The sequence below is a fragment of the Gymnoscopelus braueri genome (assembly GCF_963280865.1).
Source record: "Gymnoscopelus braueri genome assembly, chromosome: 16".
NCBI classification, from domain to species: Eukaryota; Metazoa; Chordata; class Actinopteri; order Myctophiformes; family Myctophidae; genus Gymnoscopelus; species Gymnoscopelus braueri.
Genome location: NC_137616.1, coordinates 46,244,886 through 46,265,716, shown reverse-complemented (window position 1 = coordinate 46,265,716; position 20,831 = coordinate 46,244,886). Strand labels below are relative to the sequence as shown.

Sequence of the window (20,831 nt, the reverse complement as noted above, 5' to 3'; positions counted from 1 at the left end):
TCAACACACTGTGAGAATAAAAGGGAAAGAATCAGTTCCTAAATGCTAGTCCTCACAGCTTAATAGTTGTAAATCTGCTCTGGATTGTATTGGAAATGGAATTGAGCACAATAATGTTGAAAGGTGTTCTATAGTCTATATTCCATGAGGGGGAATTTCAAGGAATATGAAAATAGGGGAAGAGCATGTGGATACAGTTTAATAAACCTTTTATTCTGTTAATGAATAATAAATAGTATCTGCTGTACTCACGGTCTTTAAGTTGTCAGTATTTTTCTAAAAGTTCCGTTGGAGGATTTGTAGCGAGCATGTGACAACAAACTACTGTCACCGTTTAACTTTCAGTTTAGACTTACTGAGAAACTCCTCCTTGTACTGCAGCTGTTAACCCTTCACATCCTCCACTCTTCTCTGTGCTTTTTGGCCAGGCTACAGTTAGTGCCCACAGCCAACACTGATGCACTGCATGACATTCAATTCATTTAATTTATTTTACAAAGTAAAACCTGCTGGAAAATGCTTGTACTTCATTGTAAACTTTCTGCAAAGTGTACACACACACACACACACACACACACACACACACACACACACACGCTCACGCACACGCACACGCACACGCACACACACACACACACACACACACACACACACACACACACACACACACACACACACACACACACACACTGATTGGCATATTGATGCTTCCAATACTGTAATTTCCTTTTGAGAATCAATCCTAACATTAAAATATTAATTCCAAAGGTTTTCTTAGTTTTAAAACAACAGACAGACAGACAGTCTGTCTGTCTGTCTGTCTGTCTGTCTGTCTGACAGCTAGATAATAATAGCTTGGATTTATATAGCACCTTTCATAAACCCAAGGACACTGCTTTACATCAAAAAGAATGACCAACCAACCAACAAACAACCAAAGAAAACAACAAACATTGCCATAAGCCTGAGAGAATAGGTGTCTTTTCAAGACAGCCTTAAAAGAGTCCAGTGTTGGAGCAGGGCAAATCCCTATTGGGAGAGAGTTCCACAGGGTGAGGGCTGCCACACCGAAGGCTCTGTCCCCCAAGGTTCGCTTGTTTGTTTTGGGGATAGAGAGGAGGTCTAAGTCTGTGGACCGTAGCTTCCGTGACAGAGTCGGTTTATGGAGTAGGCCTGACAGGTACTGTGGAGACAGTTTTTACATTTTTAGGGGAGAAGGAGGAGTTTGCAATAGATGCAGAACTTAACAGGAAGCCAGTGCAGTTGTTTACGGGTGGGGGTGATGTACTGCCAAGGCTTGGTACGGGTGAGAACTCTGAATTTTGGACATACTGGAGCCTATCTAGGTACTTAGATAGATAGATAGATCTCACAATTGACATTTTTACCACAAGAGGGAGCACTTCACCCTTGCAACCGTACACTACAACTGATGTAACACTGCAACCATATTATGCACTGCATGCCATGTAGACAGGTAGTATGTCATTTTAGACAGTATTTCAAATTCAAGATGTCAATTTACACAAGAAAACCAACTATTGGCAACAACACTGTATAAGATGAAAAACTCTGAAACCTCAACACTCAAACAGAAATATTCAATATTGGTCAACCGTTTTCCTTACTCACTAGCATTAGTATTTTAATTTTACTTCTACTAAAAAATGCCTAGTTTAGTTTAGTTTATTAGCACATTGTAATATAAAATAGAAACAATAAAAAAAACAAGTTATTGTGCACGAAAAGGAAGAAGCCAACAGGCTTATCTGGAATCCTTTCCTTAGTGGAAGAGGTCATTCAATAGCATACATTAAAAGTTCAATTAGAGCAATAGAAGAATACAAGCTTACAAGGGGACCAGCAGTTCAATAAAGATAGCATTGGATCAAGACTATCATTGATATAGGCTATTTTATCGATTTTGACATTTCTATATCTACGATAGTCTTGGCCTGCACCCCCCAGTGCGTCCTGGACTTTCACCAGTAAATCCTGTAGTTCTCCGAACATGTGCAAAATGCAAAATATAAGGTGCTTACCCGATTTCCCCAATGTTAACTGAACAAACACTCTATAGCTATGATTACAATCACAATATAGAGCTATTTAACACTGTTACTGAACAAACACTCTATAGCTATTACTATCACAATATAGAGCTATATAACACTGTTACTGAACAAACACTCTATAGCAATGATTACTATCACAATAAAGAGCTTTGACTTTTTTACAGAAAAAAACTTTTTAGCCAAATATAGTGTATCAGTTACTCTGCCTTTAAGGGTCCATTTGGTTCCATTTGTACACTAGTTAAATTATAGTAGAGATTGGGTTCAATCAAATATTTGTGGCCTAATGCATGTCAAACTGCATGGGGGTACCTATAATTTAAAAAGCTTGAGAATCACTGCTAGTTATAATCTGCTGCCTTTCCCTATGTGTGGCTCTATGTCCAAATACCCCGGTCACACTCACGTAAGTCCTGTTAGAGAGCTTCTCACAGCACTGGCTCCAATGTCCTTCTAACTTAAAGGAGAATTCCGGACAAATTAAGTGTTATCTTTCATGTCTCGTTACTCACCTAGCGACGTAAAAAGTGGCGTTCTTTTTTTCCATATATTCCCCTGTCGTCATTTTTTAAACACCCTCCGTTGTTATAATGGGAGCGCGTGGGTTAGTGAAGTTCGTCTATTATAACCGATGCAATGTTATTTTTTTCTCTACTACGATTCATTGTAGAGTCTCATGATAGTCAAACATACGCTGAAAATTCCTGCGAGCCTGCCGTTAATGGCGAACGATTTAACACTGGTTGCTTGTTTCCAGAATCTGGCAACACGAGTTGCCAGGTTCTGGAAAGAAACAAGCATCTAAGATCATATAAGATATTCTTACATTAGCCTAAACACAAAACAACATTTACAACAATGGCAGTTATGTATGTCTTTGTTTATTCATTATTTATTTAAAACTCAATTTCAGAAAAATAATACAATAATGTCAAAGCCAAACATCCCAACAATAGCCAATAATTGAACAGATATGACATAATAAACAAAATAAAAATGTCCAAAATAGAGTAGGAAGAAGCAATGCTTGCTTATTCCAAAATAAGCACTTAATTCCAAGATTCCAACAAATAACAATAACAACAATATCGAAATCTCCTTTGTGTCACTTTATGTTGAAGTTAAGGTTTCATAAAGGTTATTTGCATATGAACACAGTGATATAAGTATGTATTTGATTCATACAGCATCTAAAACATGTATATAAATTGGCCAAAACCCATTTAAGATTGTCTAATTTGGAATATCATGTGCTAATGCACACTGACCATAAAAGTGAATTAGTCAAAGCTCCCATATAAATGTAAGGATTAGTCTAATCTGTATGATTGACAGGAGAGATGATCAGAGGAGCAGAGTTTGTACCACTAAGGTTGTTAAATGGACAGAAGAATGGGTAGAGTTTCTCAGTGAAGGTGCAGCCAGTGAAAGAGTAAAGATGAACTCTGGCCTCCACATCATAAAAGGAGACCAGACCCTCCTCATAATCCACGAACACTCCCACTTTCTGGATTTTCTCTCTTACAGGGAGGAAGACAGGAGGGTCAGTAAGAGCCTTGTACTCATTTCCATGCCTCAACCATATAGACCAGTAACCATCGTTGGGGTTGAGTTTGAATTGTCCCTTCCTCTTGATGGACTCTCTGGCCACTCCTAAATCCCAGGCAGTCTTCTCTTTAACCTGAACCTCATAGTAAAACCCTCCTGAGGAGAAGCTTTGTTTTCCTAAGACATTGGGACAAAAGGAGAATCTCTCTTTGTTGTCTGGTAGATTCTTCTTTACATTTCCATGACTCACTTGTTTTCCATCCTCAGAGAGGATGAGTTCGCGGTGTGCTGTATCAGGGTCCAGAGTCACATCCACTGCATATTGCTGGATCCTCCTCAGCTCAGCATCACACAGCGTATCCATCTCTTGACTGAGTGTCTTCTCCAGCTGAGACACAGCTGTCTTCACAGTCCCCACATATGAAGACTGATGGACCTTGACCTTTGTCCAGTCCTTGGTGGGTGGAGGGGTGTTGATGGATGTGAAGTTCTGGAGGAGGTGGAGGTGGTCTCCAGTGTGTGAGAGGTGATTTAGCTCAGAGCTTCTCTTCTCTAACTGAGTGATTTCCTGTTGCAGATCTTTAATGAAGCCTTCAGCCTGTTTCTCTGTTGTTTTCTGCTTCTCTTCAATCACATCAATGACCTCAGCCTGGCTTCTCTCAATACAGTTTATCAGAGCAGTGAAGACCTGCACACTGTCTGCTATCTCTCTGTCTGCATCTTTCTTGCTGAGCTCTACTGAGTGTTTGACCTCCTGAATCTTCACTTGTCTCTCCTGGATCATCTGCTGAACTTCAGCCTCTGTCTTTCCCAGCTCAGCCTTCTTTCCGTCACATTCTTCTTCCAGAGATACAATTCTATGTAACTTGTGGTCTGACTCGGTGCAGAACTGACAAACACACATGTTGTCGGTCTTACAGAACAGGTCCAGAGGTCGTTCATGTTTCTTACACAGCAAGTCTTCCAGGTTCTTTACAGGGTTGATTAGTTTGTGTCGTTTTAACCCTGTGAGTCTCTGATGAGGCTCCAGGTGAGTCTCACAGTAGGAGGCCTGACACACCAGGCAGGACTTCAGGGCTTTGACTTTGGTCTCAGTACAGAAGTCACAGGAGACTTCATGTGGTTCAGCAGGTTCTTGCTTCGTGCTGGAATTTAATTTCAGCTGCAGTGACTTTCTGAACTGATCAGCCATCTCAGAGAGCACTTTATTGACGGAGACTTCTGGTCTTCTATAGAAGGTTTTGTTACATAAAGGACACTTACACACATCAGTGCTGTCCCAGTGTTGTGTGATGCAGGTCTTGCAGTAGTTGTGTCCACATGGAGTGCTGATTGGATCAGTGAACACTTCCAGACAGATAGAACACAGGAACTGCTCTTCAGAATGGAGAATACTGGCAGAGGCCATTTCGACACAATCTGAGAACAAAAGTAGTTCCAATTGAAATCAGACTGGGGAATTTCTCAGAAATTAAAATTTGTCCAGGGGTCAAAACTGATATTTTCACAAATTGCTACCAACAAGGTGACCATAATTTCTCTGTATTTTTGTCTTCCTACATACCTCTAGTTGATATTTTGATATGATAGTCCTGCCAATCTTGTAGCTTAATGACAGTTATCACGCTAAACAAACCTTTGTCCATGTGAAACTGTGATGAGTGTTTGTCATTTATATGACTTCTAAACATTACTTTTTGGAAACCAATGGTCGTACAAAACAGTTGATCCCAAGGTAATTGTCCCAGTTGAATCCATTTCTGCTTGCCACATTTTTGTATTGTGCATATTAAACGAGATAATTAGTGTATTTGAACAAATTACTGTAAATAATGGTATAATAAGTTAAATTAAAGTTAGATATTCCAAAAGGTATAAAACATAATGTGGGAGATACTTGTGAAGTTACTTCTGTGACCTACTGGCAGTTTACACAAGACATTTGGTGCTGATTGATCCAGATGAACTCTGAACTCTGACAGACACACAGACCGTCCCTCTTATATACGGATGATTTCTGTTATATTATTTATTATTCTAGACAATATTTTTGGAAACCAAAGGCCTTAATTTTTTTAAATATTTATTATAAAATAAAATGAATACATTAATTAATTAATTTGAAAATTAAAGCTCTATATTCTATTGTACTCATTGTTATAGAGTGTTTGTTCAGTAATGTCTCTCCAGCTGTTTATTGAACAGAAAATGTATTTTCAGGTCAGGATACCAATTTTATCCAATCAAATAGGATAGAGACCTCAGACAGGATACAAATTAAACAAGTGAAATTGGAAGTGATTACACAAATAAATGAGCAGACAACATTTGAACTGGAACAGTATAAAAATTAAGCTGATAAATGGGTACTCCCTCCTGATTGGCTGAAATGTTGTCACCTACCTGAAAATGTATTTTCTGTTCATCAAAGAGCTGGAGAGACAGGGAGATGCCTGTTACTGAACAAACACTCTATACCAATGATTACTATCAAAATATAGTGCTTTAATCTTTTAACAACAAACGTTTGGTTTTAACCCAAAAATATCACTTACCCTATACCTTTAAGACATATTTTTAAAATGGCTTGTTAGTCGTCAGGATCACAATGGAAACAAAAAAAAGTGCTCCTCGGATCTCCATGTCTCCGCCAGGTCAGGTACGTTTTTGTGGCCTCCTGGTGACACTATAATGTGAAAAGGTTGCCATTTCTTCTTAGGCCTTTCACGGCAATCGTACACTGCATTCATGATTTGTGGCATTTTGTTCCAATTTTTTTTTTTGCTAAATTAGACCTGCTGGTGGCGCTATAACAGGCCAATGTGAAATGGGTGGCATTTCTTTCTCGGCCTAGTGAGAATGTGCGTGTGAAATTTCACGGAAATTGCAAGCTGCGATCATGATTTGAGGCATTTTGTTCAAAACAGACCAATCCTGCAAACTTTGGAAGCCCACCTTAGCCAATCAGGATGGAATATGGGAAATCGGACAGATCCGTGTTGATCACATGACTTATAGAGATAGTGTGTACTGATTTGCATGACGTTTGGATAAAATCTGTAGGAGTAATGTCAAAAAATGGGTTTTGCACAAATCGGCCCCCTGGTGGCGCTATAACAGGCCCATGTGACAAATGTGGGGCAGAGGTTCTGAAATGGTATCGAGGGAGTGTGTGTGCACAGTTTCGCAGCGAGCGGGCCAACGGTGCCGGAGATTAGCTGGTAACACACGGACAGGACACACACACAGACGGACGGACGGACGGACGGACGGACACACACACACACAGACGGACGGACGGACGGACGGACGGACGGACGGACGGACGGACGGACGGACGGACGGACGGACGGACAGGGGGTAAAACATACTCTCTCGCCATGCCTTTCGGCCTGGCGGAGACAACAAGAGCTCAGGGATTTTTGTGTTATCCTTTTAGCATTATTGTATAACTGTACCTCTGTACTTTTTGCAAACTATTAATAAGGCATTCAATCAATTAATCAATCAATCAATCAATAAAAATTCTGTTGTTTATGGAAAGTTAGTAGTTCTTAGTGACATTTTTTTGGCCCATGGGACATGGAATACTCTTGCTCGTTATCTTTTTGTTACTTGTACTTGTTCTGTTCTTGTTCTATCTGTGCTACTATGACAACTGAATTTCCCTCTGGATTAATAAAGCTTGATATATCTAGAGTTTTCTTATATAGTGACGTCAGAGGACACATAATGTGATTGTATATGCATTGGGGTCAGCAAAAGAATTTCCATGTCCCATGGGCCAGTCATCAACATGTCCGTACACAGACAAACATGTCCGTGGCAAGACATGTCTATGTCCGTGGCATTTTTATTTATTTAGAAAAGAAAATCCAGATATAGCCTACTGTATATATTTTCTTCATTTTAATGTAGAAACATATAAAAATACGTTTGAATAACTTTGGTGACTCGTAAAGTAACATGCTCATTACGTGAGTTGCAGGAGGATTTTTAGTAGGCCTATTGCACATGGTACCATGTACACACAATTGACAACAAGACAGCTAAAAGAAATGCTTGTTAATAGCTGCCTCAATTCTGTGAAAATAGCTAAATGTGCTTTTAAAAAAGGTAATATTGCCAGAATCACATAGGCCTAGCCCAAATATATAATGGACTCCTGATGTGTCATATTACGCGACACATTTTAAAACAAGCCACTTATCAAATAAAATAAAAAAATATAATTTTGGGGGGAAAGCCGATCTACAAGCTCAAAACATATTACAGCTTGTTGTGAGCTTGTAGATCAGTAATTTTCTTATCTTTTTAGCCTATAATGACACGCCCAAAATTGGGATGTCAGGGTTAAAGTGTTAGCTATACTTTCGAAAAACCTGGAGACTGGGAAGTTATCCATACTGGCAGGTTGCATTCCTGAGACAGGCATTAAATGTGGCATGGTCCAAGTAGGCTATATTCCATGTTTGGGATTTCAATAATTGGGTCTTATCAGTACAGACAGTGCTTACATTGCAGGAGCAAAAGGGCCTTTGAGGACAGGAAGAGATTAAGTTCTACCAGCTAAACTAGTTTTTTGTGTGTCAACTCTAATAGTTGTGGTTTCCATTAAGGTGAACAGGTACTAGCTATGTTGATGAGAAAGTCTAAGGTATGCTGAATGGAACGATGGGAAATGACTTGAGAGTCAAAACAGATAATTATGTACAGTCCACGATGACTGATTCATGAAGGGCATGACAGGATGGAAAGGAATGCAGTGTCACAATTGTTTGATGCAAAGGTGCCTAACTTTGATCAGAGGTGAGGAGGAGGTCTGATGGTGAGGCTGTGGATCAAGGGTTTCCATAGATTATGATTGTGGAGTGTTATTATGGTTATTATTAGCATTATTGGACACTTTGAAACGCTTTCTCTCAACTGACATAAATGAACTTTACTTCAGTTCACTCCTTCTCAACAGATGACATGCCTTCTGTTTTTGCTCTTTTCCTGCACCATATTTCACTGTGGTCACTCACATTACCGTTGACTTTAATTGTTTCATTGTCTGACACACCTCATACACTCCATTAATCCATTGCCTTAAAAAAATAAAAATACTAGTATCCCACAAAAGATTTAACGGATGTTTTGACATTTTCAGGGAATCTTGTTGTCTTGTTGTCCTCATATGATGCAATCATGTACGGGTACAACATACAATACCACAAATCTCCTGCAACATATTAATGAGCATGTCATCCCGACACTTTATGAGTCACCAAAATTATTCAAAAATGTTTTTTAAGATTCAATTGTGTATTTTAGAATATGTTTTTACATTATAATGAAAAATATGTATTTATTTTTCTTTAAAAACAAAAAGGAAAAAAAAGAGTGCCACAGACATAGACAAGTCTTGTCACGGACATGTTTGTCCATGTACGGACATGTTGATGACTCCTGGTTCAGAAGGAGCTATTTGCTACCAAGGCAAAGGAGGGCAGAACTGGACAAGTGAAACTGGTTGTCGTTAGTTGAGAGACAGTGTTTCAAAGCGTCCAATATTGACAATAACAACTATAATAACACTCCACAATCATAATCCATGGTAACCCTCCATCCACAGCCTAGGACCTCCTCCAATCTAAAAGTTAGCTCACCTCTGATCAAAGTCAGGTGCCTTCACATTAAACTATTGTGACACTGCATTCATTTAGAATCCTGGCATGCCCTTCATTAATCACTCATCATGTACATAATTATCTTCTTTGTCTCTCAAGTTTCTCTTGTTCCAGTGTTCCATTGGCATTTTATCCTTGACGTTTCGTGAGAAGCATATAACATGTAATTATTATGTCAAAACAAATCAAGTGTAGCTTGCAGGGTGTGTCTTTTTCCATTGTTATATGTGCATGCCTTGGACTTTCTCATCAACAGAGAATACCTGATCACCTTAATGGAATCCAAAAGCTACCGTACTTTGCCAAACCAAATGGTTTAGCTGGTAGAACTTGATCTCCTTCTGTCCTCAAGTAAGTCTTTTGAAAAGCCTGCAATCTCTGTATTAGCCTCACTCACCTTTGCAGCTAAGTGGCCCTTTTGAGGTTGAAGCACTGTCTGTAGCCTACTGATGAGACTCAATTATTTTTAACCAAAATAATTAGAATTTAATGTGTTGGTCGTTGTGGCTCAGTAGTTAATGCAGAAATACTATTGTTTTAAAATGTGCAGCACATTGGAATAGACCCTATGACACATTAGTAGGCCTGTCCCCGACTAAGGATTTTTATAGTCGAATCTGATTGGCCAAATGTTGCCTATAGTCGACTAATGCATATAATTTTTATTATATTATTATAAAACATTTATTTTTATATTATTAAATTATTATATTATATATTTTTTTCATGATACGACTGAGATTACTGATTCGACTGCCAATCTCAGTCGAATCATGCAAAAAATATGTTATGCAATAGAGGAACATTCCATTTGGGCTGTAGGGTCTGATTTAACATCTTGCTTGGTTTCTCCCAATAAATCATGACGTATATCCTATTTTTTGGCAAACTATTAGTTAATTAATATAAAAATTAGGCCAATCTCTCAGTAAAAAATAAATAAATAAATAAATGTTCTTTTTCTTTTTCATAATTCGACTAAGAGATTGGCAGTCAGCCCCCCCTCAACTGATTAGTCGACTATTCGAATAATCGAGGTCAAGCCTACACATTAGGAGTCCATTAGTATACATTTAGGGCTAGGCCACTGTGTTTTTGGTACAATGATTATTTTGCATGTCCGTGGCAAAAATGAAATATTAATGAAAATGTCCATCACAAGCTACCATGGTGATGACCCCTGGCCAGAAAGGCACTAAGAACCGTACAAGCTTCAATAAACAGCTGAAGACTAACAAGACCTGCCATTTTTTTTTTAAATGTCTTAATTTTCAAATAAATAAATCAATGTTATTGTAATCAATATAATCATTTGTAAGACCATTGGTTTTCAAATGTCTAGAATAATAAATGATGTAACAGAAATCATCCGTTTATAAGAGGGATGGTCTGTGTGTCTGTCTGTCAGAGTTCAGAGTTCATCTCACAAACGATCTGGATCAATCCGCACCAAATGTCTTGTGTAAACTGCCAGTAGGTCACAAACGTACCTCCACAAGTATCTCCCACATGTGTTATACCTTTTGGAATATTTAACTTTAATTTAGTTTATTTTGCCATTATTTTCAGTAGTTTATTAAAATGTGCTAAATATCTCATTAAATATGCACAATACAAAAATGTGGCGAGCAGAAATGTATTCTACTGGGACACCTTAGGATCAACTGTTTGTAAAACCATTGGTTTCTAAAAAGTAATGTCTAGAAGTCATATATATATATGTGATATACACACATCACAGTTTCATATGGACAAAGATTTGTTTAGAGTGATAACTCTCATTAAGCTACAAGATTGGCAGGGCTATCATACCAAAATATAAACTAGAGGCATGAAGGAAGACAAAAATACAAAGTAATTACGGTCACTTTGAGTGTGGACTGGTAACACAATCTGTCTTGACCCCTGGAATAGGGGAAATAGGGGAAGAGCATGTCTGGATACAGTCTAATAAAACTTTTATTCTCTGTAAATGAAAAATATGTTTTTATCTGCTGTACTCACCTTTAAGTTGTCAGTATTTCTGTAAAGGTGCTGTTGAAGGTTTTGTCGAGGGTGTGTGCGCTGCCACCAAACTACTCACTGTCACTGTTCAGTCACACTCACCATTAACTCCTCCTTGTACAGCACCTGTTAACCCTTCACATCTTCCACTCTTCTCTGTGCTTTTTGACCAGGCTATAGTTTGTGCCCACAGCCAACACTGATACAATGCATGACATTTAATGTATTTTATTTTACAAAGTAAAACCTGATGGCAAATTATTGTACTTCATAGTAAACTTGCTGCACAGTGTATACACATAGTAGAGACACGCACGCGTGTGCACACACACACACACACACACACACACACACACACACACACACACACACACACACACACACACACACACACACACACACACACACACACACACACACACACACACACACACACACACACACACACACACACACACACACAGATTGATTGGCATATGATGCTTCCAATACTGTAATTTCCTTTTGAGAATCAATCCTAACATTAAAATAATGATTCCAAAGGTTTTCTTAGTTTTAAAACAACAGACAGACAGTCTGTCTGTCTGTCTGTCTGTCTGTCTGTCTGTCTGTCTGTCTGTCTGTCTGTCTGACAGATAGATAGATAGATAATAATAGCTTGGATTTATATAGCACCTTTCATAAACCCAAGGACGCTGCTTTACATCAAAAAGAATGACCAACCAACAAACAACCAAACAAAACAACAAACATTGCCATAAGCCTGAGAGAATAGGTGTCTTTTCAAGGCCGCCTTAAAAGAGTCCAGTGTTGGAGCATGGCCAATCCCTATTGGGAGAGAGTTCCACAGGGTGGGGGGGGCTGCCACACTGAAGGCTCTGTCCCCCAAGGTTCGCTTATTTGTTTTGGGGATAGAGAGGAGGTCCAAGTCTGTGGACCGCAGCTTCCGTGACAGAGTCGGTTTATGGAGTAGGCCTGACAGGTACTGTGGAGCCAGTTTTGACATTTTTAGGGGAGAAGGAGGAGTTTGCAATAGATGCGGAACTGAACAGGAAGCAAGTGCAGTTGTTTACGGGTGGGGGTGATGTACTGCCAAGGCTTGGTGGGGGCTTGGCGGGTGAGAACTCTGAATTTTGGACATACTGGAGCCTATCTAGGTACTTAGATAGATAGATAGATCTCACAATTGACATTTTTACCACAAGAGGGAGCACTTCACCATTGCAACCATAAACTACAACTGATGTAACACTGCAACCATATTATGCACTGCATGCCATGTAGACAGGTAGTATGTCATTTTAAGACAGTATTTCAAATTCAAGATGTCAATTTACACAAGAAAACCAACTATTGGCAACAACACTGTATAAGATGAAAACTCTGAAACCTCAACACTCAACAGAAACATTCAATATTGGTCAACCGTTTTCCTTACTCACTAGAATTAGTATTTTAATTTTACTTAAAAAATGGCAGATACTATAAAAAATGCCTAGTTTAGTTTAGCTTATTAGCACATTGTAATATAAAATAGAAACAATAAAATAAAACAAGTTATTGTGCACGAAAAGGAAGAAGCCAACAGGCTTATCTGGAATCCTTTCCTTAGTGGAAGAGGTCATTCAATAGCGTACATTAAAAGTTCAATTAGAGCAATAGAAGAATACAAGCTTACAAGGGGACCAGCAGTTCAATAAAGATAGCATTGGATCAATTCAACGCTATCATAGATGTATTTTATTGATTTTGACATTTCTATAGTCTTGGCCTTCTAACTTAAAGGGAGTGTATGTGAGATGATGTGTCAATTTGTCATCTTGAAATTGAATTCCTATGTAAAATGGTTGCCAGTTGCAGGTCCCCTCTGTCTGTCTGTCTGTCTGTCTGTCTGTCTTATATATCGTACTTTTGGTATGAATATTATTATGTACACACATATATACACATGTCAATTGAATTTACACAAGAAAGTAAACTTTTGGCAAGTTATTTGGTAAATATACCTTATTTCCCATGTTTCCCTTGCTTACTAACTGAACAATTTACTATCGATCATAATAAGCAGAGAACATGGACTCTAGTCAATAAACAACAAGGTAAATAGTTACATAATGTAAAGTGCAGAGAGAACAATGTTGTGCCTCACAGAAACTAGGATACCTGGTAAACAACTAGAAAAGAGCATTGCTCTGAGAGCAGATCTCCTCCAGGTCTGGTTGCCTATAAGGGCTGTGTCAGTTGTGGGGTGCAGCCGTACCAGGCATGTTAAGACACGAGACAAATATTAAAGATTTGTATTCTTAACGTAAAAACTTAACAAAATATACAACAACATATTAATTTTTTTCTTCATTATTTATTTAAAACTTTATTTACATTACATTACATTACATTATTTTCATTAAAAAAAGAATACAATAATTTAAAAGCCTAACATACCAACAATAACCAATAATTGAGATAAAACAGATATATATTACACAAAATACAAATGTCCAAAATAGAGTAGGTGGAAGCAATGCTTATTTATTCAAAAATTAGCATTTACTTCTAAGATTCCAACAAAGTCAATAACAACAATATCAAAATCTCCTAATTTTAAAACATTTATACAAATTGGCAGCAAAAATATGAACGTGTATGATTTCAGCTGAAAGTACGATTTAAGTTTGTCTCATTTGGAATATCATGTGCAAACGCACACTGACCATAAAAGTGAATTAGTCAAATTAGCTTTCATAGTAAATGTAGGGATTAGTCTAATCTGTATGATTGACAGGAGAGATGATCAGAGGAGCAGAGTTTTCCCCATCATTATTAAGATAAGGACAGAAGAATGGAAAGAGTTTCTCAGTGAAGGTGCAGCCAGTGAAAGAGTAGAGATGAACTCTGGTCTCCACATCATAAAAAGAGACCAGGCCGTCCTCATAATCCACAAACACTCCCACTGTCTGGACCTTCTCTCTTACAGGGAGGAGGACAGTAGGGCCAGCAAAAGCCTTGTACTCATTTCCATTCCTCAAATTTATAGACCAGTAACCCTTTTTGGGACTCAGATAGATTGTTCCCTTCCTGTTGATGGACTCTCTGGCCACCCCTAAATCCCACTTAGTCTTCCCTTTAACCTGAACCTCATAGTAAAACCTTCCTGAAGAGAAGCTTTGTTTTCCTAAGACATTGACACATTTAGAGAATCTCTCTTTGTTGTCTGGGAGATTCTTCCATGCACCTCCATACCTCACTTGTTTTCCATCATCAGACAGAATGAGTTCGCGGTGTGCTGTATCAGGGTCCAGAGTCACATCCACTGCATATTGCTGGATCCTCCTCAGCTCAGCATCACATAGCTTCTCCAACTCGTTACTGATCGTCTTCTCCAGCTGAGCCACAGCTGTCCTCACAGTCCCCACGTATGAAGACTGATGGACCTTGACCTTTGTCCAGTCCTTGGTGGGGGGAGGGGTGTTGATGGATGTGAAGTTCTGGAGAAGGTGGAGGTGGTCTTCAGTGTGTGAAAGCTGATTCAGCTCAGAGCTTCTCTTCTCTAACTGAGTGATTTCCTGTTGGAGCTCTTTGATGAAGCCTTCAGCCTGTTTCTCTGTTGTTTTCTGCTTCTCTCCAATCACATAAATGAGCTCAGCCTGGCTTCTCTCAACACAGCTGATCAGAGCAGTAAAGACCTGCACACTGTCTTCTATCTCTCTGTCTGCGTCTTTCTTGCTGAGCTCTACTGAGTGTTTGACCTCCTGAATCTTCACTTGTCTCTCCTGGATCATCTGCTGAACTTCAGCCTCTGTCTTTCCCAGCTCAGCCTTCTTTCCGTCACATTCTTCTTCCAGAGATACAATTCTATGTAACTTGTGGTCTGACTCGGTGCAGAACTGACAAACACACATGTTGTCAGTCTTACAGAACAGGTCCAGAGGTCTGTCATGTTTCTTACACATCAAGTCTTCCAGGTTCTTTACAGGGTTGATTAGTTTGTGTCGTTTTAACCCTGTGAGTCTCTGATGAGGCTCCAGGTGAGTCTCACAGTAGGAGGTCAGACACACCAGGCAGGACTTCAGGGCTTTGACCTTGGTCTCAGTACAGACGTCACAGGAGACTTCATGTGGTTCAGCAGGTTCTTGCTTCGTGCTGGAATTTATTTTCAGCTGCAGTGACTTTCTGAACTGATCAGCCATCTCAGAGAACACTGTGTTGACAGAGACTGATGGTGTCCTATAGAAGGTTGTGTTACATAAAGGACACTTACACACATCAGTGCTGTCCCAGTGTTGTGTGATGCAGGTCTTGCAGTAGTTGTGTCCACATGGAGTGCTGATTGGATCAGTGAACACATCCAGACAGATAGAACACAGGAACTGCTCTTCAGAATGGAGAATACTGGCAGAGGCCATTTCAACACACTCTGAGAATAAAAGTGAAAGAATCAGATGTAGTTCCTAAATGCTAGTCCTCACAGCTTAATAGTTGTAAATCTGCTCTGGATTGTATTGGAAATGGAATTGAGCACAATAATGTTGAAAGGTGTTCTATAATCTATACTCCTTGAAAACACGTCATTTTTAGCAATTGAAAGATCAGACCGGGGAATTTCAAGGAATATGAAAATAGGGGAAGAGCATATGTGGATACAGTTAATAAACCTTTTATTCTGTTAATGAATAATAGGCCTACATCTTTATCTGCTGTACTCACCGGTCTTTAAGTTCAGTATTTCTCTAAAAGTGCTGTTGGAGGATTTGTAGCGAGCATGTGACAACAAACTACTGTCACCGTTTAACTTTCAGTTTAGAAACTCCTCCTTGTACTGCAGCTGTTAACCCTTCACACCCTCCACTCTACTCTGTGCTTTTTGGCCAGGCTACAGTTTGTGCCCACAGCCAACCTCTGATGCAACACATGCACGTGTGCGCGTGCGCGTGCGCGTGCGCACACACACACACACACACACACACACACACACACACACACACACACACACACACACACACACACACACACACACACACACACACACACACACACACACACACAGTGATTGGCATATTGATGCTTCCAATACTGTTATTTCCTTTTGAGAATCAATCCTTACATTATAATGTTGATTCTAATGGTCTTCTTAGTTTTAAAACGACAGACAGACAGACAGACAGACAGACAGACAGACAGACAGACAGACAGACAGACAGACAGACAGTGTCGTGCACGTTTGTTTGTGTGTGTGTGTGTGTGTGTGTGTGTGTGTGTGTGTGTGTGTGTGTGTGTGTGTGTGTGTGTGTGTGGGGGGGGGGGATCCATCCCTTTGCACTTTGCGGGTGCCTTTCGCATCCAATGCTGACGTCATGAATGCCCTTCTGACGCCAACTTTAGTTTAGTTTAGTTTATTAGCACATTGTAATATAAAATAGAAACAATACTATTACAATACTAATACTAAAATAGAAAACAAGTTATTGTTAATGGAAGATGAATTAAAAGTTACATGAACAATACAAGAATACAACCTTACAAGGGGACCAGCAGTGCAATAATTAAATAAAACACAAAAACTGCATCAGTTAGGGTATGGTCACACCTAACTTTGATTCTGCCTACGAGGCCGTCTTTTATAAATGCTTTTTAACAGGAACAGAGCGTTTTGTTTGCCATTGCGCAACTTACCGTGTGTTGCGCACACCTTGCATTTATGCGCTCTATGTGCCAGTGTGCCTCTAATAGAGAAAATATCTATTTAAAATAGATGCTAGAGACAATTGCTGCTTTTCCCCCCTCTGTCCAACCTCAGGGCAGAATGCGCTGCATGCTATCTCCTTTTTTAGGCTGCAAAGGCTGCACAAAACAGACAGCCATGCACAACCTGCATTTATCAGCCTGCAACCAGTGTGCAAGTGTAATCTCTCAAGAACAGATTCTGCTCTCCGCTTGAATCTGTCGGGGGGTTCGTCATAACGTGTACGCACTGGCCTATAATTGGGCGTGCCTTCAGATCAGGAAGCAGGCCGCGCTTTACCCAATCAAATGTAGTGGCCGGGATTTACTGTCTGTGCTCTCGCTTCCCACTAAAAACAAACGGAAACTCATTTAACAATAGCTTCCTCGGAGCAGACAAAACCACGGAAAGATATTCACATTTTAACTTGCTCTTTCATCATAGAAACAAGTGGGCTTATGAACAAAACGATCCATGTTCTCTGGGAGAAGTGGTGTTAGTGTTCCGTGTAGAAATATTGTTAGTGGGAATGAAAACATAGTCGCACCACCGGAAGTGAAAGGCTGAAGGCAGACCAAAACCCAGGTTTCCTTGCGCACGGGTGCTACATTGAGCCCCCCCCCAGAGCCAAGTGAAAGAGTAAAAAACAGCAGAGGGCGCTGTTTTTCCTTTTTTATTTGGCAATGGGTTCCCAGATTGGTGCAAGTGTGACCGTACCCATGGCCCCTACATGCAAAATGTTATATGTAATCTGAAGACTCACCTCTTCTAAACAAAAAAAAATGCATGGGTCCCCGAAGGCTACACTTCTTCAGACTCCACCATAGCCCGTAGCGCTTGCCCTATAGCCTTGACGACCTTGCAGTCTTATGCAAAGGCAAAAACGTCATTCAGATAGCACATAGATGTCAGGTTCATGTGTAGACCTGGCATCCTATAGTGTGTATAGCTTCAATGTACAGAATATTTATGTTTTGATATTATACTGTTTAGACCGATGATAGGTTCTTGGTTTACCTATGATCCTAGATTACAATTTCTAGGCATTTGATCTATTACCTCGTGTTTACCGTGCCTACTATACTGTAAATCGCTCTGGAATAAGAGCGTCTGCTAAATGCCTAAATTGTAAATTGTATATTTTAGCCATCCACGCACCTTGGTGGATTACTCCAAATTGACATCACCGCCGCCCGCGCTGATAAGCGGTGAGGTGGTCACCTCAACATACCAACAGTAGCTGTTTTTACTCTCCACCCAACCACCCCACCGTAACGAGAGGGAGGCGGGGTCAACCATCAGAGGAGTATGATGGTGTCTTATCAATAAGGAACTAGGTGGATACGTGATTGGAAGAAAAGGTGGGTGGGTGGGGCATAGCTAAAATTGGAGCATGTAGGGGCCTTTTTTCAGGTTTAAAAAAAAAACTGCAACAGGGTAAAAACATGGCAGATTTAGTTTGACAGTAGTCTAAAACTAACACACCCAGAGGGGTGATTTTAGCCCAATGTTTTTTAGATTATATTATATTAGAATATTTTGTTTGTCAAGAAACCAGCCAGGTTCAGGTGGACTGAGGTGAATGAGGTGGAATGTCCCTGTGTGGTTCACAGACTGAAACACATTTCTCCTCATATCTGCTTTGCTATCATTTAATATTTTAGTTCTGGTCATTATGTTACCCTCATGTTTTATTAACTCTCTAAAACATGTGTATTGTATTTAAATCTGTGGTTGTTCATTCTGGACCATGATGACACAACACTGCAATAGACCAGCCAACTACTGTAATTGGGTTCCTTCAGAAGGTAACGTTGTGTACCTATTTTTTTTTTTTTTAGAGAGAGAATTGCCCAAGTGAAAGAGGTTGAATGCCTCTGCAAACAACATATTTTTTTATTTATCTAAAGTTATGTATACAGATCATTTATCAGCTTGAATTTGAAAGTGTTATAGTTCTTACCCTACCTTTAAGGGTCCATTGGGTTCCATTTGTACACTTTCAGAGTTAAATTATAATATAGATTAGGTTCCCAGAGATATAAAGGGTATCAAGTGGGGGTCCGTGGCCTTATGCATATCAAACTGGGGGTCCTTGAATTTACAAAAGTTGAGAATCACTGATGTAGTGTAGTTAGTTCGAGTGAGCCCGAATGGAACCGAGTGCAGCCTGAGTGCAGCCGATCAAAAACGATCGGCAGCCATCTTTTTTGACCGCAGTGTTTTCTACTCTCTTTTACACTTCAAAACGCTCTCAAACTTCTATTTTGAGGCACGGAATTTACTTTTAAGATATCGTTTGGATAGAAGTTAGTTGTTTAACTTCATATATGTGGTCAATTAATCATGACAGAGCCTATTTAAAAAATAATAATCAGAGAACCGGCAGGGGCGGGCAGTGACACGCATGTATCCGAATAAGGCAAACTATTTTGGGCATGGCCGTCTCAAAAGTCCCGTTGCGTCACATTAGTCTGGAGGTGGTAAAAATGCACTGGCTGAAGGGGAACACTGCTGATTGGCTGAAGGGGTTGTCAGTCAACGGTATTACTCCCGCCCAACTCCAGCCCACAGCCAAATTGCCAAATTGCCGAAATTGCCAGACTCATAATTAATTACAAAGAAATAAATTACAAATGAGATTTCCGGAGGGAGGGTTTACCAGGCTATGGTTGCCTACCCAGGGCTGTGTCAGTCGTGGGGTGAAGCCGTACCAGGCAGGTAAAGACATGAGACAAATATTAAAGATTTCTTACATTAGCGTAAAAACGAAAGAAAATTTACAACAACACCAGTTATTTATTTGTTTTTTCATTATTTATTGAAAACTTTATTTCAAACATTAAAAGAGAACAAAATAATTTAGAAGCCGAGCATCCCAACAATAACCAACAGATATAACATAAAAAACAAAATAGAAATGTCCAAAAAAGAGTAGGAAAAAGCTACGCTATGCTTATGTATTCCAAAATAGGCATTTAGTTCTAAGTTTATGATGGTAAATCTGAAATGACACAGCAAAATCATTAGCAACAATATCAAAATCGTGAATTGTGTCACTTTATGTTAAAGTTCAGGTTTCATTAAGTGTATTTGTACATGAACACAGTGCTATAATTATGTATTTGATTAGTACAGCATGTTAAAACATTTGTACAAATTGGCAGCTCAAACATGAATGTGTATGATTTCAGCTGAAAGTCAATTTTAAGATTGTCTCATTTGGAATATCATGTGTTGCACACTGACCATAAAGTTAATTAGTCAAATTGGCCCCTATAGTAAATGTAAGGATTAGTCTAATCTGTATGATTGACAGGAGAGATGATCAGAGGAGCAGAGTTGTTAGTACTACTAATAGTACTACTATCATTGTAACATGGACTTAAAAATGGATAGAGTTTCTCAGTGAAGGTGCAGCCAGTGAAATAGTAGAGAAGAACTCTGGTCTCCACATCATAAAAGCAGACCAGACCCTCCTCATAATCTACAAACACTCCAACTGTCTGGACCTTAACTCTTACAGGGAGGAGGACAGCAGGGTCAGTGAGAGCCCTGTACTCATTTCCATTCCTCAAACATATAGACCAGTAACCATTTTGGGGATTCAGTGTGATTGGTCCCTTCCTGTTGATGGACTCTCTGGCCACTCCTAAATCCCACTTAGTCTTCCCTTTAACCTGAACCTCATAGTAAAACCTTCCTGAGGAGAAGCTTTGTTTTCCTAAGACATTGACACATGGAGAGAATCTCTCTTTGTTGTCTGGGAGATTCTTCCATGCACCTCCATACCTCACTTGTTTTCCATCATCA

General features: G+C 39.5%; 2 protein-coding genes across 2 annotated transcripts in view; both read right to left on the bottom strand.

The window, feature by feature from the left end:
- Window positions 1-2,936: 2,936 nt before the first annotated feature.
- Window positions 2,937-16,066, bottom strand: LOC308103019 (uncharacterized protein). The gene is made up of 3 exons (XM_080452871.1): window positions 16,004-16,066; window positions 14,073-15,713; window positions 2,937-5,042 (listed from the first exon to the last, which is right to left on the bottom strand). The coding sequence occupies exons 2-3, from the start codon at window positions 15,700-15,702 to the stop codon at window positions 3,391-3,393; spliced, it is 3,282 nt and encodes a 1,093-aa protein (XP_080308997.1). The 5' UTR covers window positions 15,703-15,713; window positions 16,004-16,066; the 3' UTR covers window positions 2,937-3,390.
- A 3,953-nt stretch (window positions 16,067-20,019) lies between these two features.
- Window positions 20,020-20,831, bottom strand: part of LOC308103516 (E3 ubiquitin-protein ligase TRIM21-like) — a 2,597-nt gene continuing 1,785 nt past the window's right edge. Inside the window, exon 2 of the mRNA XM_080453514.1 lies at window positions 20,020-20,831. This exon is cut by the window's right edge and continues 1,153 nt beyond it. Coding sequence (XP_080309640.1) covers window positions 20,318-20,831 — 514 coding nt within the window. The 3' untranslated portion in view covers window positions 20,020-20,317.